The sequence below is a fragment of the Erithacus rubecula genome, assembly GCF_903797595.1.
Source record: "Erithacus rubecula genome assembly, chromosome: Z".
NCBI classification, from domain to species: Eukaryota; Metazoa; Chordata; class Aves; order Passeriformes; family Muscicapidae; genus Erithacus; species Erithacus rubecula.
The window spans coordinates 30,757,652-30,777,779 of NC_136661.1; the positions used below are offsets into that span (position 1 = coordinate 30,757,652).

At 49.6% G+C, this 20,128-nt stretch overlaps 1 protein-coding gene across 4 annotated transcripts in view; it reads left to right on the forward strand.

Moving 5' to 3' along the window:
- Window positions 1–20,128, forward strand: part of CTIF (cap binding complex dependent translation initiation factor) — a 119,228-nt gene that overhangs the window by 93,831 nt on the left and 5,269 nt on the right. For all 4 annotated transcript variants that reach the window (XM_079330351.1, XM_079330352.1, XM_079330349.1 and 1 more), the window contains 2 exons: window positions 5,488–5,643; window positions 18,954–19,007. In XM_079330351.1, the coding sequence (XP_079186477.1) occupies window positions 5,488–5,643; window positions 18,954–19,007 (210 nt within the window). The remainder of the gene's footprint in view (window positions 1–5,487; window positions 5,644–18,953; window positions 19,008–20,128) is intronic.

A 20,128-nucleotide genomic window follows, 5' to 3' on the forward strand; every position in this document is an offset into this window, starting at 1 on the left:
GAGGAAGCGGCGTGATGAAAGCCTGTGGGAGTGAAATGTCTCATGGCTGGGTGAAGCCAGGGCCTCTGTGAGGCTGGGCACAAGGTGTCATCTGTAATTCAAAAGCTTTATCTACTTTAAATGTCAATAGCTCCTTTGTTGGAGTCATAATAATTGCCATGATTCGCATGTCTCAGTCACATGCCCCAGAGCACTTTGCAGATTAAGATGAACAAATCATTCCCATTTGCTGCTGGATGGGAAATCAGGGTACAAAGGTGATTGGAGCCCACACAGGGCTGGAAATAAGCCTCAGTCTCCTGTGCTGCTGTTCTCCAGGTTCTGCATGGAAGCTGTAGGCTCAGAGCAGGTTTCCTGTCATCACCTTGCTCTGCTCTGTCTTGTCTCCGTGCTGGCAGCAGCGTGGGCAGGGATGGTGAGAGGGGATCTGAAGAGGTTCTGTCCTTGGGGGCAGGCAGAGAGGCCAGGAGTGGGTGGCTAGAGGAAGAGCAGAGCCCATTGATGGTCCCACTTCATCTCCCACCACCTCCAGCAGAGGAGTTTTTGTAGTGGTGTCCATGAAGTGAGACTTTCCCAATGAAGCTGTGGGTGGTACAGAGGAGCTCAGTGAGACCCCAAAAATCCATGGGCAGAGGTGTTTGATCTCTCCCTGGTGCTGTCACGGGGTTCTCCAGCACCTCCTGAGCTCCTTGCAAATCCCAGTGCTCCAAACCACTCATCTCACTGGTTTATACTCCTCAGGAAGCAAAGCTGCACACCAGAACCTCTTCCAAGCCAGGGCTTAAACACACATAGTATTTAAATTCTGAGCAGGGAATAAAGCAGTGATGGTAATTGTGTAAAATGTAGTTTATGGAGCCCTTACTAGGAAGGTCTGGCAAAGGAGCAGGCAGAGGCTGTGATTCTCCAATAAGGGACAGAGGCTGTCCAACCTCTCCTCCAGCCTATTGGATTTGTCTCAGCCCTTTCCAAAGAGCCATTTAGGGCTCCAGCATTTCACAGAGCATTGCCAGTAAAATCAACTATTTAACACAGCCTATCTCAGCTTTTTATATAGCTCTTAGCCTGGACATCTAAGCATCATATATTTCTTTTTGTGCAGTATTTCTGACTCAGTATTTCCTGCCTCCTTGACAATGACTGAGTAAACAGCAGAGCTGCCAGAGGAAGAACCCTCTGTTTACAGAGCAACAAGCTCAAATGTGCCTTTTTTATTCCCATCAGAAGGTGGCGATGCTTAAATTAACCCTCATTTTTATGCCTCACTAAACTTTTGCCCTCAAACTTGCTGCTACCAGAGTCAGCCATGGGTTGGTGGGCCCAGGTCTGGGGAAGAGTTATTTGGAACGTGTCTTAAAAAAAGTGTGGCGAACTCCCAAGGGAGGAATTTTCAGCTGCAGCTGTCTGAGCTGGACTGAGGGCTTAGATCCGATGGCAAAATGCTGCTTCTCATCCCACTTGACTCTGCTGCCCACCAAAAATGTTAGAGGATGGATTTGTCTCCTCTTCCACAGCGTGGCCATTCCCCTTGGCTCTTGTAGCTTGGTCCTAGTCTTGGAAGAGTCTCATGTCCATAGACCAGTGTTGCATGAACTGCATCTGCACTGGGGTGAGGAGTGGGCTTTCACTTGGCTGCAAGAGTGGGCCCCCCCAGGAAAAAGGCATTTTGAATTTCCATGCTGGCAGGAGCCTCAGCCAAGCTTACAAAGCATCCAACAGGGGATGTCAGAGGTTTTGCTGAGCCCTGGGCCATCTCTGTGGTGAGTGTGAACACAGGCCACCCTGAATTAGTGTAGCTGTTTTGGTAGACACTTTGAGAGTTGGTGAGGCCCAACATGATGAACATGCTCAACCTTCAATTTATGCCCCAAACTTGTCCTGTATGAGAGCTCTTTAGAGGTCCCCTTGGCATCCTCCCACTTGCCACATGGTTTCCCAATGAATTCTTCTCCCAAACCAGGCAGAGAAGGAAGTCCAACCCTACCTGGTATAAATACATTTTATTTTAAACTATAGGCACTGAATGAAGGTCATCCAGTAAACACACCCAGATTATCTACAGGCCAGAGCACCCCCAAATTAGTAATACAATTCGTGTTTAAAAATACAGCCAAACTGATGAAAGATAATTTGCTTACTGCCCTGACATCACCACCTAAGCATGGGGCAAGCCAATCCACAGGTTATTTTTATATAACTCCGTGAGGCATTTCCAGAGCAAATAAAGTTCAGTGGGCAGGGCAGTGACCCGGCTGTCTGGTTCCAGAGCTCTTCAGCCCCCTCCAGGCTCATCATCAGTGTGTGGAGGTCTGTGGGTCAGGGCACAGCTCCATGGGATGTGCCCCAGGCACACAGGACGTGGGGCTTGTTCCCTGCCCCTCCCCTCTCCCACGAGCTGGCTCTGCCTCATCCCTTTGGGTTGCAGAGCTCTGGGAGCTGCTCTCAGTGTTCTCAAAGGGTCACAGGGCCCACTGTGGGCATGGCTGACCTGCAGCAGGTGAGTCACGGGTGTAACTTCATTGATCAAACAGCCTTGGTGGCAGCAGTGGTGTCCTCCAACTCCCCAGGGCAGATGGGGCACCTGCCAGGGTGGCACTCAGTGCACACCATGGTGCAGCTCAGACCTGCAGTCTGAATTTTAAGGACAGAGCTCCCTGGACCACCTTCCTGGTGCATGCTGACACACTGAGGCAGGTGGGTTTCTCAGGATGCTTCAGGATACCCCTGGCACTGTAAGTCCAGGTGCCAAGCCCAAATCTGGCCATGACAAGCATGGTTGGAAGAAATTCTTCCCACTGGCAAGATTGTCCTCCTGCTTTGTCAGAGGAATCAGTATCACTGCCCTCCTTTTGCAGAATATGTGCCAGTCACCTCCTTTTGCAAAGTTTGGCCCAACCTGAGTCTGCAAATGAGCAAAATTATTCCCATGGTGCCTTCTGCATCCATCCCACATTCCATCCCTCTCCCATCCTTCATGGGGGTCCCTCAAAATCTGCACAAGTTTTTCTGTGTCTGATCCTTTTTTTTTTTTTACAAGGATCTTGTTAAGCTGCAAAGGAGGGGCAGTGCTCATTGATGTCCCTGCATCACCCACTGGGTGCCACAGGATGAAAAAAGGAGAGTGATGTGTGGTGGAATCCTTTCCTGCCCAGCTCCCATCCCAGGCCCCATAAGTTTGGTTTGGTTTGCTGGTTGGTTTATGGAATTTCCAGGGGGTTGGTGAGGTTTGATGGTTTGGGGTTTTGTTACAGAAAATACCTTTTTAAAAATAAAATGTTGAAGACTCAGTTTTCTTTCTTGCAAGGGTGCAGAGCAGGGCATGTTTGAAGCGGGAGCAGGAAGGAGCAGAGTTTCCTGCAGTGTTTTTTATTCTTTCCCAGTAATCTTGGACTGCAGAGTCTGTGCAGTTATCCCAAGCTGCTAGGAATTTCACAGCCTGCCCCAGGGATCCCAAAGTACAGCTCCCCAGGTACTGAGTGTGGAGCTTCCAGGCCCAGGCAGGACAGGAGGTGCTGGGAGCATCCAGGCTCTGAGAGGAAGGATGGGCTGGGGGCTAGAGCTGGTTGGGATGCTGCATGAGATGCAGGAGACAGTGCCAGGAGGTGGAGAGGAATTAAGGAAAAGCTCCAGGGTTCAGGGGAATCTCTGTGCACTATATGGGTAGACGGGGCACATGAGGGGCATGGGATGCTCGTGCCTGGATTTTTAATTTCTCATTAATCCAGACATTTTTTACTACTTTTTTTTTTTTTTTTTTTTCATTAAAATTCAATTGAAAACTCCAGAACAAGTAATTGGGTAACCTTGGGGTGATAACCTGAGCTGGCAAATAACTCCTCCATCACTTCCTAGGGAAGGGCTGGTTAATGAAAGGATGAACTCTGCAAACTCCCCCAGAGAGTCTGGGGAGACCCAACAGGATTTGGCTGCGGGTTGACTTCGAAGTCGCAGACACAGTTGGGCAACTGACTTATGGAAATGGGTGTAGAGAGGAATTAGTCATCACTGTTTGGTTAATAAGTGCCTCAGCTATTTTACAAGTCTTTTTTTCCTGCATATGCAAATACATATTTTATTTTTCCTTTTGTAATGAAACATATAAATAGCTCCTGCCTTGGATCTTCTGTGCATATAGTTGTGTCATGAAAATAATCATCGTGCTTTTGCCTGGCTTTCTTTAGCAGCTGCTTCACGTAGCTCTGTTCTAAAAGGAAGATCTCTTGTGTGTTGTCCAGGGCAAGAGAGAAAACTTTGGTGTGGTGGCTTTTATATCTCCCCAGCTTTGCAGAGAGCAGCTGCAGGTCAGAGTATTTGCAGCAGTGAAGCCCTTTGTCTCAGGCAGTAGGAATAAACTGAGATGAAAAAGATAGAAGGTAATTTATTTAGTTGCTGGATTTCAAAGGTTGTGCAACCTGCGCTGGGAGCACACAGTGTGGAGAACAAACTCGTCCTCTTCTTCAGTATTCCCCTGCTTAGTGTCTACTAAATTTTAGTATCAAGGAAAGGTCACTATGGAGACAGACAAGCAAAGTCGTGTGGGATGTCATGCAAGAACCTCTGCAGCATCTCTCAGAGCCCAGGAAAACCTTGACTCCAAGCACAGTTCACTCCCTTGTGCATCCTCTAGAAGGGTTTTTATTTGCTTCTCTGTGTTGCCTTGTGCTCTTTGCCATGTGCTTCCATCACATACATCCCTTTTCATACCCTGCCTTTCAATCCCCTTTTTTCTCCCCAGCTGGAGGTCTGATGGAGAGGCAGCTATCTCCCTGTGTGCTTCCTCCTGATGCTGATCCATAAATCACGTCACTGGGATAATCCTTAGTCATAGCAACCATCAGCTCAGGCGCAGGGTGACCTTTTAATGCCAAGCCCAGGCTGCCCTGATCTTCTGGTTGGGCAGGGAGCCAGTCTCTGCCATTATTTTGTGAGACACCAGAGAGCAGCCAGACCATTAGGATGCTGCTGGCCAGACACTGGGTCTGCTGAAGATCCTGGAATGAATGGGCTGGGCAGGTCAGCCTGGACCACCAAGCCCAGCATGGCCACCAGCATTTCCTCTGCATTTTACTTAACCTCCCTGCTGCTGCTTTTTATTCAGTCCTGGTGATGCTGGCTTCCTCCCCTCTCACCAAAAAACCAAGCTATCCAAACCCAGTTCAGTGTGCATATGGAAAAGTGACCCCATGTCTGTCAGGGGGGACAGTGGGGCGTAGAGGACAGACACCATCTCTGGTGCAAGCTGTGTCAGTTATTGCAGGGGTTGGTGATATTCCTGCAGTTGCTGCTTTCTGGAGGCTTTGCTCTGTTGAAATTGCAGCCACTCCATTGAGTAATCTCCCCACTGTTACTAAAGAGTCAGTCAGTCTGTCTGTCCTGCCCCCACCCCGAGTTTCAGTTTCCTCCTAATTCCCCCTCTCAGCAGCCATTGTCTCTGCCATGGGGGTGCAGTGTTGCTGATGCATTCTCTTGTCTCTGTGCCTCTTGCAGAAGGATTTCTCCATGCGGGAGGAGCTGCAGCAGCGGGATGTGGAGCGCTGGCTGGGGTTCATCACCTTCCTCTGCGAGGTCTTTGGCACCATGAGGAGCAGCACTGGGGAGCCCTTCAGAGTCCTGGTCTGCCCCATCTATACCTGCCTCAGGGAGGTAAATAAATGCCTTCCCACTGTGTCCTTCCCCACCAGTGGGACAAGCTGTTGTAAAGCTCTGCAGAGGTGCCCATGGTCCATGGAAAGTCTGTGCCTGCCCCATCCCTGGGAGTGCCCAAGGCCAGGCTGGATGGGGCTTGGAGAAACCTGGGGTTGTGGAAGGTCTGCTCACAGCAGTGTCAGGACTAGATGAAGGATCTTCAAGGCCCTTCCAACCCAAACCATTCTGGGATTCTATCTTTGTTTTACAGTTCCTAGAGGTTTGCTCTGCCAGCATTTTGCACTTCAAAAGTACCTACATCTGCAGGCATACTTGGCTCTCTCTGCATATTGTCTTTCTGCTCGTTAAAACACAATAATTAAAGCACACATTCCCCTTGTCCAGCAGTTTGAAAGGACCAAGAGTTTGAATGGCAAACCAAGTGCTGGAGTTGGCAAATCCCAATGTTGTGAAAATCCCCACCTAAGCAGCTTAAACTGCTTCTTAAAGCAGGTGAAGCCACCTGAATGGATGAGACAGACTGAGGGGAGGAAGTAGGGAGGAAAATGATGTCCCTAATGTACTTAGACCCAACCCAGTTCAGCAGAAACCCAGCCCAGTCACCAGGGTTGGGGATTTTTCAGAACCTGATGTCCTTATGAGGTCATTGTCCAGCTCAGAGTGGTGGCAGAAACCTCATTGAGTACAGACAGAAAAGATATCTCAAGTGCTGAGAGGAGGAGAGGGCTTCCCTCCATCCTGTTTTAAAGATGGTTTTATCTCCTGCTGTTTCCTGTAGAAGACTCTCTCAGAAAAACCCGCCTCGTTGCCCAGGGTTGGAGCTGTGAATCTCAAATTGTCAGTGGTGCTTCTGTCAGGCCATAAATAACTCACAGTAAAATAAGTTCTCCACTAGACCTCAGGCAAGGGAAGGATAAAGAAAGTGCTGGTGATGACTTTTTTTACACGCATGGGAAGTTTCCTCTGAATGCAAACACACCATAAACATTTTGTCTGGGTGGTAGCACTGTGGGCAGAGCTCACAGATGGTGACTGGAGCAGTGAGGAGTGCAGGCCTCATGATGAGGCAGACATACCCAGAGGAGGAGATGGGAGAGGCATGCTAAGAATAGCCAAACTTCCCCAAAATCTGTGCCCACGGAGGTGTGTGTCACCTTCTGGGGAAGATCTTGGCGTCTAGCAAAGCCCCCGTGCCTGAAAGCTTCCCAAAGCAATCGTGACACAGCACAGCCCTGATTCTGCCAGAGTTCTTCCCTGCCCACTCCTGTCTGCCCTCTTTGTGCTGTCACTGTCCCTCTTGTCACCTTTCTTCTCTGTGGGGACATGGTGGTGAGCTGGAGGTGTACAGAAGGACGTGAATTTCATATATCAAGGATATTTTTTGCTACAGGGCAGCTCCATAAAAAGATTCCCTAATTATATCAAGATGTCATGCGTAAATTTGCTCTTAAAAATACATCTCTGTTCCTTAGCAGGACAGGTCTGTCCCTGTGGTGTTGTTTGTCACAGATGACTTTACTAGATGATCTTTAAGAGCGAGATGATCTTTAGGTCCCTTCCAAACCAAGCTGGTCTGTGATTCTAAGAAGACTCTTAGCTGACACGGGTGAGCCTGACTCTCCTGTCTCCTCTGCCCAAAATGCTTGCTCTGTGACTGCTCTGTCCACACTGCTTTGACCTCATTTCAGGGCATCCCTCTTCCATGGCTCTGGTATGGATTTTCATTCTGCTGCCTTTTTTTGTCATTGGCAATGACAAAAGGGGGTGTCACCATGGCCTATAAAGTTTTGGGCTCCCACTTGCCTCAGGACAGGTTCACAAGGTGTAGTAGCACTCACCATGCGTTTTTTCCCCTTCTGCTGATCAGAACAATGCCAAGTAGAGTCTCAGTCCCTCACCCCTAAGTCCTTTCATATTGAGTATTCCCCAGCAATCTCCCTCTGTGCTGCCCACAGTCCTGCATAGCTCCTTCTGCCTTCATCCACCCATCCTTAGACAATAAATCATTAGCAGAGACAAGATAACATCTTCCCCTCCACATGTCCTTTCAGCTTACTTGATTTTTAGTTTCTCTTTTTATTTTTTTTTCCTTTTTCCCTTTTCCTTGATAGCTCTGGCAGACTCAGCCAAAGGTCAGCAAGGCAGTGAGCAAGAGGAAGGGGAAAATTGCCTCATGACTGAATCAGGAATGTCTCTTCCCTTCCCCCTGCAAAGCTTCCTCTCTTCAGCTCCTTTCTCCCCAAATAAAATAAAAGCTTATTCACCCCATCATTAGCTGGGTGGGAAGGAATGAGGGTGGCCATGAGGACATCCCTGCTGGGTGGGGAGATGCTGGGGACATGAGTGACATGAGTGACAATGCCAGTGTTGTGGGGATGGGTTGGTATTGTGGGCTGGAAAGGGAAAAAAAAAAAAAAAAAGACCATTTCAGGTGAGGCTGGAGTGATAAATGCTGGATTTGTTGGCTGATCAAGCCAGCACTCATCACTGTCCCCAGGGAAGCAGGCAGGCCCTCCTGTCAGACAAGGCAGTGGGTGTTTAACCATGGCAAAGGAAATTTGGGTCAGAGCTGCTACCTCACCCAGGCAGCCTTTTGGGGACTTTGTCCCTTGGCTCAAGCACAATCCATAGCAAATCCCTGTCCCAGAGGGCTCTGCTGCATCCTCCTCCATCACTTGAGCTTGAAATGAGGAGGGAAGGAACATCCAACACTGTGATAGCATCTCCCAGGAGTGGAATCCCTATAAATAAAAAAGTTTCATTTCCATAACTGTTTTGAGGGTTTTGGGGTGAGGTTTGTGCTGGCTGGGAGTGTGTCCTCACAGCAAGGTCTGGTGAGGTCAGCATTGGGATTTTAGGCAAAGAGAGGGTTTGCCAAGGGAAGTAAAAGGTGGGTCCAGCTCTCATTAAAATGGTTTAGTGGAGCACAGTGTGTTTGGATGGTGGTTTGGAAAAAAACATGTTTTTCTGCTTGGAACAGTGCATATTTTAGGCTGGAGAAGGGTAATGGATACCCAAGGTCTGCCCAAAGATCAGACTGCAGACAACTGGGGAAAGGAGGAGAGCCCTTTGCAGATGAGAACAAGAGGACTACTGCAGCCCTCAGATCTGGGAAGCCTGGGAAAAGAATAACAAAGCAGAGATGTTAAATAGAAATGAAAGCACTTTCCTCCTATTCTTCCCTCAGAGCTTCGGGGAATCCAGGGCGAGCTGGAAGAGGGCATTGTTCCTGGGATAAAGGCTTTCCCCAGGGATGGTTGTGCTGCAGCCAGGGCACTGTGGGTTTGACCTTTGCCTGCTTCCAGACCTGGTTGTTCTCACTTGGGACCAGTGGTGGCATCATGCAGGACCACATTCTTCCATGAGCCTTTCATCTGGTGAAAATATTTTTAGCAGCATTAGGAAGATGTCCTGTCTCCTATGCATGATGGTCTTAAGCAAGAGTGATTTCCCACTCTCTCCTTCCAGCTCTATAAGCCCTCTGGACTCTGGTCTCATTTTATTTCACAAAATCTCTCAAAATCCCTGAGCAGCTCCTTCCAGGATGGTGAGAAGTGAACATGCTGACATATTTCCTGCTCCAAAGCCTCTGGCCCATGTCCAAACACCAAGGACCATGCTCCAACAATGCTTCCTGTTGCATGTCCCCCAAATCAACTAAAACCAGGAGAAGCAAGGGGCTTTGGTTCTTGCAGCCTGGCCATGTTTCTTCTTTTCTGTGGCCTTTGGCAGAGTCACCAAAATGGAGAAAATGGGTGGTTAAGGCAAGGGAGCAGCAAATGTCAGTTGCACCATCAGAGCCCTGTGCACGATTCAAGAAGTGCCCCGTGGCTACTGAAGATGTAGAGATAATAAATAATATTATTTGCCATCTATTGTTCACTGATTGTCACCACTTTTGCCTTCCTTAGCTCTTCTCCAGGCACGTTGGAGCTGGCTGTCCCTCATCCAGCTCTGTGCTCCCATGTCAGTGTCTGAGCCAGCAGGGTGCCCATGGGCCGCCCCACCTTGGTGCCCTCCCAGTTTCATCCTCTGGTGCTGCTGGGGATGGGGGAGCATTAGGAATGGATCCTGAGGGGCCCAGCCAAGTTCTAGGTGACATCTGAGGTCTGCAGGGAAGGAGGGATCACAGCCAGTGTGATCTGGGAGGTTTTCCTCCTCTGGTGTCTGTCTCATCCTCAGGATGTTGTTGGGACATCAGCCCAGGAGATGTCCTGGGGCTGGGAGCTGTCACCTCCCTGCCAGCCCCCTGCCAGGAGCAGCCACTTCCAGCCCAGGTGGTTGGTGCCAAGTGCTGCTTTGGATGTTTGTTTGTTCTTAAAATGCCTTTAGCAGCCAGGTTACCTGAGCAGTCGTCTATGGCAGCAGAACTGGGAGGTGGAAAAACTGGCTCAAGAGACTCAGGCTCAAGGTGATGCCAAGTGGCAGTAATGCCTCTGTGGTCCCTCAAGGCACCTCACCAGCTGGTGTCCCACAGGGACAGGCAACACAGGGAGGGCTCTGCCCCTCTCTCACCCCATAATAACTATCCCATCCCTTACCCATGTCACTGTGCACTTCTCCTGAACAGGAATGATCTTTTGTTGAAAGTTCCAAGTTTCCTCTTGACATTTTGCTTCACCCCACTGAGTTCCCTCTCACTGGCAGCTACTTGAATATATTTCAGTACACCCCAAACTTGCTGTCAACTTCCAAACTTCATGAGACTGTGCTCCTCACCTCCTCCAGGTCACGGGTAAGGATGCTAAATAGGGCAGGTCCTGGGATAACAACTTGGTAGTTGTTGTCATCCCTGGCCTTCAGGTAGAGTTGGGTTGGAACCCAATGCCTACAACCCTTTAAGCCCAACCATCCAACTCATTTTCTTTACCCATCTGGTTGTCCTGGTTTGGGCACACAGGGGCTGGATATCAGGGGTGACGGGGAGCTGCCTTGGCACCATCCCAGTCTGAGCCTCGGACAGGGCTGTTGGAGCAGGTTCAGAGCAAACCCCAGGAGGCAGATCATCACAGAAAGACTAATTAAACTGCAAAACTCCTTCATGCAGGAGGCTGCAGGACCAATTCAAGGAGATCCCTCCAGCTTGGGGGGGAGTTATTGCTTCTGAGGCTGGCTGTGTACCCCAGGGGTATCCCCTTAAGAGGGATGCAGTCATTGGCCTGACCCAAGACAGATGATTTTAGGGTCTTCACACCAACCCTGGGGATCAAGGGCAGCTCCCAGGCACTGTGAATCAGCAGGGATCAGACCCAGCAGGCTGGCAGCAGGCAGGACAGTTGCTTCTCTGCAGGAGTTGTCTCCTACCTCCAGTCTGGTTGGCAGAGACAGTCCCATTTCAGCATCGTTTGAAATCTTGGCAGGCTCCCATGGCTTCCCTGCCTTGGTACACGCTGCTAACTGAAAGCCTCGGGGTGGTGGTGCAGGGAGGATAAATACTCCCTGTCTAATTGCCTTCCCCCCACGTCTGAGTCTGCGGTGCAGCGTGTAGACGGGTATCCACTCCCCTCCCTTCTCTTAGTGCCTGTTATCTCCTGGGGCCATGCTGCGTAATTTAGCAAAATATTCTAGCACGGTAATTAACGTCTGAACTTCAAGAGGGCACTGCCTTTTCACTGTCTCCTTCAGAGGAAGAAAAAGGAAAACCTTCCCGGCTGCAGTCGGATGAGCGAGGAGGGTGGTGCTACTTGGAAAAGAAAATTGCATCTTTTAACGTGGGTTGTGTTGGGTTTTGTTAATCACTCTCACTTTTTAAAAAACATCAGCCTTTTGAGTCGAAAGAGGGTGTTTGACAGTGTAATGAGATGCTAGGATTTTTAATTTTGCTCACTGAGTCAGAGAATGAAACAGAATTTTTGCTTTATCAAATGCGCAAAGGCACCCAGGGGGTTGGATCTTGACCCCACACCACACTTCCACTCAGGAAGCTCCAGGAGGCCAGATCTGAACAGAGAAAATATGTCTTTTATGAAGAAGGGGCCTTACATCCTCACAGAAGTCCCCTTCTGGTCCCCCTGTTTGGTTCTGCTAAAAATCAAAGACTTGGTCTCCAGTCCATTGGGACTGGAACAAACTGGGAATGTGTTTTGTCTGGAGAAAGGATGGAGGAGGAATGGGAGGGAAGGGATTTCAGAGAAGGAGTGAAAAAGAGGGACTGAGGGTCAGGAACACAGGAAGGAGAAATGGGGAGAACAAGTGGGGAATTGTCTTGGGAGTTCAGGAGTTGTGGGTTGAACACATGGAAGATCTGGGAGGAAGGTCTGGGATTTGGAGCAAGTGGGGCATGTGGATATGAAGGGAATATGGACTTCCAGAGCCATGGCAGGAGGCAGAGTGCAGGAGCAGAGTCTGCAAAGAGCAAGGGTGGGTTCCTGTCTATAGGACTACACAGGGCAGGGGTGGATGTCCCTGTAACCTCTGTGCCTGCCATACATAGAAAATTATTAACCATCCAAAAACCTCCCACACCCCCAGACCCCCATAGCCGTGCTGGCAAAAGCACTCGTATGAATGCAGCTTGTTTGGGAAACAGCAGATTTCCTTTAATCCTGGTCATGTTGATCAAAGGGCATAGTTAAGGTGAGGAGGTCAGGTGTTATTTGGGAGCAGATGAGGACAGGTCAAACCGAAGAGAGCTGCCCAGTGCCTGTAAGCTCGTCTGCCTTGTTGAGTATTTTATGTGCAGGAGCATATTCTTGGAAAGCCACAGGATTCATTTAGTCCCAACACTAAACGAGGGGAGGGAAAATGCCAGCCTCGTTTCTCTGGGACCCGTGGAGAAGGCAGAGGAAGCAATTTGTGCAGATAAAGCAGTGAAGTCAGATACCATCTCACAGGATGGTCCCTCCTCCTCGCGTGGCTTTGTTTTTCTCCCTCGCCCTCCATACCAGGCATTGTTAGTTCCCAAAAACCCTTTCAATGGGATGTAAACACAACTATTTGCGTCTGCCGCTGCGCGCTCGCTGCTCTGCAGAGCCAGGAAAGCGCAGAGCCTCCGGCCAGCCAGGGTGGAGCCCGCTGCAATCAAGCGCCATGGTCTCGCCACTGTTTCTTTCCATGTTTTGTGTTTCCCCGGGACCCTTGGGATGAGATCACATCCTCCTCTCCCAGGGTTATTATGTCTTCGGACGGGCAGGATGAAGCCAGTCGTCTGGGTGGCTTGAACTCCCCGTGCACCCAGACTGGGTGGCTCTGGTTGTCTGTCCTGCTCACCTTCAGGTCCTGGAGGGCCACCTCCAGCCAGGGGATGTGTAACCACCAGGCTACTGTTGGATTGCAGCGTCTGGGTTGATGAGTGACCAAATTTTCTTCATCATTGTCTCCAGTAATTGCCTCTTAATGGTTTCCATCTTCGCAGGAATTTCTTCTGCCATTCCAGATCCGGGGAGAGAGAGAGAGTGTCGTGTTTCATGGTTTCTCTTGTCTTGCAGTGGAAAGGAGTAGGAGGAGTTTCCCACGACTGGGTACAGGATTTTGTTCCTCTGACCTTAATTCAATTTGCTGTTAAGTATCTCTGAGTTCCTCAGGAGGCCGACAAGAAGGATAACCAACATTTTGGTTTACTCAACGCAATAAACAAACTAATCTCTTCTTACCATCCTCCCAGGGAATCCTGGTTGTGTAATAAGAGAACAGAAGTCTCCTCCTGAGCTGAGAGGAGCATATCAATGTAAAAGGAGTTGGTGCCACCAAAACCCATTTAGGTTGTCCAAAGTATGTTAAAGTGTCTGCTATGGACATGGCTCTGATGCAGCCATGCAGGGACAAGCAGCTCAGCACAGAGCTCCTTGCCCCCTGTGCCACTTCATCTGGGCAGCTGCTTGTGGGATCAACAGTGGCCTGTCCTGGTGGCCTTTTCCTAATGGAGCAGCAGGAGCTGCTGTCAGACATTCTCACCCAGGCACCAGAGACCACAACATCCCAGTCAGGCAACTGGGAAGAGGGTTCCCTCCAGGAGACACAGGATCTGGTGGCACCTTGTGCATATTCTGTAGCCCTGAAGGCTTCCCAGATCCCCAGAGAGGTGTGAGCAGAAGGGAGTGGGGAGAGAAACGCCATTGCTAGTGGAAGCAGCTGGACACAGACTGCATCTCCTAGCTGAGCTGTGTTTTTAAACCCCAAGAAATCACATTTTGGAGCATGGAAGAGCCTGTGTCTTGTTCAGAGATCAGCCCAGGCAGCTCTGTGAGGGAAAGGTTTTCCCCAAAATTTTGTGTCTGGGCAACCTCAGCATCAAATGGGTGAGCAGAAAGTATTTCACTTGTGCCTGTGAGCTTCTAGAAGTCTGTTTCCATGTGCTCAGTTGTTTCTTCTCCAGAGAAAGTCAGTCTCATGTGACTTCCCTCGCTGCTGTCCCAGAGTCTCACCATCCTCATTGTAAACAAGTTCTTCCATCTATTTAGTCTGAATCTTCCCTTTTTTAGATAAAAACTATTACCCCTTATCCTTCCACTACAGTCCCTACTAAAAACTTACCTTTCTTATAAGCTCCCTTCATAAGGGAGTCTCTGTGATGTCCCAACCACAGAGCTGGAACAGATCCATCTCTCAGGGAACTGAGGCCATCGTGGCCCTTCCCAAGGCCCTTTCTGATTAAAAGCAGGACATCTCCTCCACACTTCCAGTTCAGTATGTCCACTCTGCTTAAGCTCCAGGACAAATAACTGATCTTCCCCTTCCTCATGGCAGTGTGTCTCCATTTTCCCCCGTGCCTTTGCTGCACCCCAGCGAGCCGATTGCTGCGCCTGCATTTGCAGCACTCCGGTTCCCCTGAGGTCATGCTCCACAGCCCCTGGGAGGGGGGAACACTGGGAGGCACCTCCTCATGACCCAGGTGTGGGTGAAAAGCATAGCTGTGGGCAGCCTGAGGCCAGGGCTGCCTGTGTGTCCGAGCGTGTTGCGTGAGCCCGGGATGCCCGTCGGGGAGCCGGGGCGAGCGGCGCGTGGGCTGCGGTCAGCCAGCTTTCCCTGGGTCTCACCCCAGCCTCTCCCTGGCTCTGGGTGGATATTTTCTTGTGCTTTCACACTGGAGTCATCACCAAAGCGTCATAAAACACTGCATGCTAAGGAGTAGTTAGTGGCCAGCATTGCTTATGTGTCGTTTTGCAAACGATATCGTACGCAGTAATTAGCACTGTGCCTTGCAGGAGGGGTATCATTGCATCTGGAAAGGGTGATGTGTGCTTTGGGCTGCTCCCACCCCATCTCCTGGCGAGAATTGCTGAAGAACACAATTAAACCTGTGTGGTTTGGTGATAAGAGGTGGTGGGGCGGGTTCTCCTGTCCTCCTCGTGGTGTGGGCACTCCTGAGAATACCAAGTAAGCACTTCAGCTTCTCAGCAGGCCAGGTGATCTGAGAAAGCAGATAACAAACCCAAATGTTTGGGGCGAGTCCCATTGTCTTCACTTTTTGATTTGTTCTTAGTGGTCTGCACCCCATACACATGCATCCATTGCTGTTCAGGACGACCAAGCTGGCTCTGTCCATGAGGCACAGCTGCACTTTTTGGGCTCCTTTGGTCCTTCAGCCATGGCTGCATGTCCACCCCATGTGGCTTATCTCTGCAGAGATGTGAGGAGCAGGTTCTGGGGCCATGGAGGCTAGGGGAGATGGGTCCCAATAGCACAGCCTGGATACCAGTTGTGCTCAAGAGCCACCTTGCAAGGCACTGCAACTCACCAAGACACACAGCACTTCCAGGAGCAGACCCTAAAACTTAATTTGGGTTGCTTATGATATTTGTCTTGCACCCAGAGCCCACCTGGGCATGCTGGCTGCAGAGGACCTTGCCCAGTGCTCATGTCTTGGAGTGGCACAGGAATTTGAAGGAGAAGGTGCCTGATATCTCACACCCGTCTGCAAGGCAGCGAGTCCAGCACCAGAAACAAAAGTGAGAAGCCTTTCGCAACTGAGGCTGGGTATTATATGACTGGCCGGGCAGATTCTGGCATGCAGCCTCCTCTCTTAGGAAATCAGGCAGACTCTTTGTCTGCTTTCCAGCAGGAACTGCTGCTTTCATTGCCCGGCTTCGCCCGATACAGGGGAAACCGGCTGGAGAGCAAAGGGAAGTTTTTCTCGCAGACAGCCCCAGCCTCCGGGGGATGATTACAGGTTAAACTGAGTCCCAGCTCACCTGCCCTTTTGTCTGCCTCGTGCTCCTCTTTCAGATCCCTGGTCCACGTCCACCAGCTGGTTTGAACCCTGTGGGAACCCGGTGGAGAAGGGTGGGATGGTGCCCGTAGTGGGAACTGGGCAGAGGCACACAGAGGGGAGGAGTGGCTATAAATAGTTAAATAAATAACAATTCCAATGTGGGAGTGCTAATTTAATGGGTTTAGAGTGTTTACCTTAAAATATTTTAAGTAAATATGAATTAGATTGCAAACAGTCAATGCAATTGGCTGGGTGGTCACACGAGTGCCGGGACTTTAGGGCTGTGATTTCCCTGGAGCGCTCAAAACATTTTCACTGCTTTTTTCTTGCAACCCTGGTCAGGTCTGACTCAAGGGTCACAGAGCTTTGGGAAACACTGTGCTCTGGCTGAAGGAGCCACCTAAGTGCTTTGTGTGCCTGGTGCTCACATGGGGCACCATCAGTAGGGATGAAATACCTTTTGAGAAACACATGCAAGTTGTGGTTGATGGGTGAGGACATCCATGGTGGGACCCCAGGCAGCAGAGCACTTGCAGTCAGCAAGGTTCAGTACCCATGCCAGGCTCTCTGATCTCTTCCTGTCATGTAGGGATCAGAAACAGATAGTGCCTACACCCCAGCATGCTACAAACATAATCATCAATGTGCAGAGAAACAGTGACATTGTTCTGATCCTCCAGGCTTCAATCCCTTGCACTGATTCAAGTGGCTGGCAGCCACCTGTGGCCATGGATTTGGACTCAGGTTCTCCAGAGCACCAGCAGATCTCTCTGCTGGGCTGTCCCCTCCTGCACAGGGATATTCCTGGCTTGGTGGGCAGGCTGTGGCCTCCCCAGCCTACATGTCTCAGGCAGAGGCTCACCTGTAGTGCTGCAAACTGGTATCTCTTGGTACCCTGATGGAGCAGTGGTACTTGGGTCAACAGGGTGGGGCACATGGTGCCATGGATGGATGGATGGATGGATGGTGGAGCACAGGGTGCCTCTGGAGCAATGGAGCTGGTGGATCCTGGGTGGATGAGGTGCAGTGCATGCTACCTGGATGGAGCACATGGTGTCTCCATGGACAAGGTGGAGCACATGGCACCCTGATGGACTCACTGGAGCACACACATTCTCCTTGTTCAGCCAAGTCACATCAGATGGTGTCCATGAGGGCAGGGTCAAGCTGGAGGGTGCCTGCCCAGGGCTTGGGTAGGATATGTTCTCTGTTTCATCATAGGTAAGTGAGACTGTTCCTCATTAGCCAAACATCTGAGCACTTGACAGGGACATGTTCATCCTCACAAACACCTTTTGAGGTAGGGAAGCATGTCCCAACCCTGTGTGTGGGAGGCTGGGGCTAAGTGTAGTTGCAGCCTTCCTGTGACCACATATCCTGGGCAGGGAGCAGGATCACTGAAGAGACCATGACAGAGGAAAGGCTGGAGTCAGTCCTAACTCTACCTTCATGCTTTAGTTTTCATGTTGTGTTCTTTACTAAAGAATACCAAAGATAAGAAAGGTGCTGTTAAAAGGTATTGTCTGTTGCTTTATTTGCAGCCCTGCTTCATGCCATGCTCATGAGCTAAATACCCCAGGAGGGAATATCTGGACTCCTGCCTGTTTATATTTTTCCCTAACTGATATTTTTTTTCTTTGTTGGTGTTGGGTTTAAAATAATCTCATGTTTTCTTGTGAAGAATCTGAAGTGTTTGTGAGAACTTATCTCAGAGCACTCGGCTTGGGCTTAACTAATATTTTCCAAACAACTTAACAGAAAGATAAACTTGGGGGGGGTTGGGTGGGAGAAAAAAACAAAAGTTGTATGATTTGAAAACCCTGGCTTAAGTTTGGCAAACAGGAGATAAAACCAATGGACAACTTGCTCATTGATGTGCTGTGAACACCGTCTTCAAAGAGAGCAATCTGCTGTCTGCCAAAAACAGAAGACAAAACTCTGAGGGGAGTGATAATTCCTTGTGTTACCTCTTCTTTTCCCTATTTTCCAACCAGTGTGGAGCTGGTAAACAGATATTTATTTGTAGAGGAGATGAAACATGGAAAAACAGGAGTGTAAAGGAGAGATGATAAGGCCTAGAGTCACAATTCTGATTTTAACTAACGTATGTGACTTTGGAGTAACATTTAGTTACAGTGAGCAATTTTTTAATGGACAGTTTTAATCAGTTCAATTGCTTTCAAAAAGTCTGCATCTCTCTTATGAATTTCAGGTAACAGTGAAGCCAGTTTTCCCATTTTTTCTCCCTTTGCTCAGTGGTTATCAGGGCTCATTCATCCCAAAGTGATGGGATGAAAGTGGCTATAGCTTCAAGTGTTGCCAGTACCTGTAATTGTCATAAATATGGGAACAAAGAAAAATACATATTTTTGGTCCTGTTTTGAGGGTCCTTGCTTAGTGTTTGTGGGGTGAGACATGCTGAGCTATTACATTTTGCCATTGTCAGGTGGAGCTGTTGACCCTTGTTGCACACCCTGAGTCTGAACCAAGAGAGATCAAACATCTTCCAGCACCCTCCTGTGCCATGTCCAACAACATTTTGGGTTATTTCCTGAAAGCTGCTGCTGCTTGCAGGCTGGTGTTTGTAACACAGAGTTCATGGAGAGCAGAGCAGGATTGGAGTTGGGGCACCTGAGACTCTGTTGGTACCTCTTGCCCTTGCACCACTGTGTAATCAGCCTAGAAGGAGCTGTATTAATTACAGTGAATTGGATGTAACTCAGGCAGTTTTGTGGCTGTCAGAAGTGTCCCCACAGGGGTGGAGAGGTTCAGGGGTGGGTGGCAGACCTCTTCCTTTTCCAAACAGCCACTCCTAGGTCTGTACTGCTCCAGTCTTGTTGACTGACAGCTGCATTTATTCCCTGTGTGTGTGAAATGAGTGTTTTCTCACTGCCTGCCATGGGATAAAAAAAGCAATGTAACCTGAACAAAATTTATTAGCAAAGTTGTTAATCTAAATGTTACTCTATGTTTTGTCACTGCTTATTTTAATTTTTTGTGTGGACAATTTGTTTTCTCCTCTCCTGATTTTGTGTCCTTCCCTCCTGGAAGTGTCAAAAGCCAAGCTGGACAAAGACATAGAAGGAAAGTCACAAGGGAGGAGGAGGAGGAAGAAGATCATGCATTTCTCACTGCTTGTCTCTTCTCTCTTTTGCAGTTGTTGCAATCTCAGGATGTGAAGGAAGATGCTGTGCTTTGCTGCTCCATGGAGGTAGGGAAGCATCTCAACATCTGCCCTGATCCTCATTGCTTTGCCCCTTCCATCCTTGCCCATGTGTGTGTCAAGCATCTGGATGCTGGATGTTTCCAGACCCAACAGCTGTGTGACCTCTGTGCATTTTGGAATGATCAAATGGTTTGGGTTGGAAGGGACCTTTCAAAGTCATTTAGCCCAACACCTGTCTGCAATAATCATGATCACTTTCCACTGTCCCAGGCTGCTCCAATTCCATCCAGCCTGGCCTTGGGCACTGCCAGGGATGCAGGGGCAGCCACAGCTGCTCTGGGCACCCTGTGCCAGCCCTGCCCACCCTCCCAGCCAGCAATTCCTCCCCAATATCCCAGCCAGCCCTGCCCTCTGGCACTGGGAGCCATTGCCTGTGTCCTGTCCCTGCCTTGTCCCCAGTCCCTGTGCAGCTCTCCTGGAGCCCCTTCAGGCCCTGCCAGGGGCTCTGAGCTCTCCCTGGAGCCTTCTCTGTGCAGCTGAGCACCCCCAGCTCTGCCAGCCTGGCTCCAGAGCAGAGGGGCTCCAGCCCTGCAGCATCTCCTGCCTCCTCTGGCCTCACTCCAGCAGATCACTGTTCTTCCTGGAGGACTCCAGAGGTGGATTCAGGACCCCAGGTGGGGTCTCAGAAGAGCAGTTCAGGTAAAAGACCACTGTAAGTTAAGAGGTGGCCCTTAAGACATTTGCTGGGCTCCTGATGCATGTAAATGGATGCAAGTTTGGTAGCTGAGGTCCTGTCACAAAATTATGTCATCCTGGTTCCTTCAAATCTCACCCTCCATTAAGTTTTTAAGCACAGAGACAGCTTGGAGCCATGTGCTGTGCCATGACTTGGTGTGCTCTGCAGCAGTTTTGCAGGGAAGCAAATGACTGGACATTGCACTCAGTGCTCTGGTCTGATTGACAAGGTGGTGATCAGGCACAAGCTGGACTCAGTGGCCTTGGAGGTTTCTTCCAACCTAATTGGTCTCTTCCGACCTACAATTCTGTGAAATACAGCAGAGTTTTATTGGTTACTTTTTTTGGGAAGTGATGGGTCCATGGGGACAGATGCTTTACTTGCAGAGAGCAGTTGAAGTTACAGCCTGAATAGTTAAAATTCAGCAAAG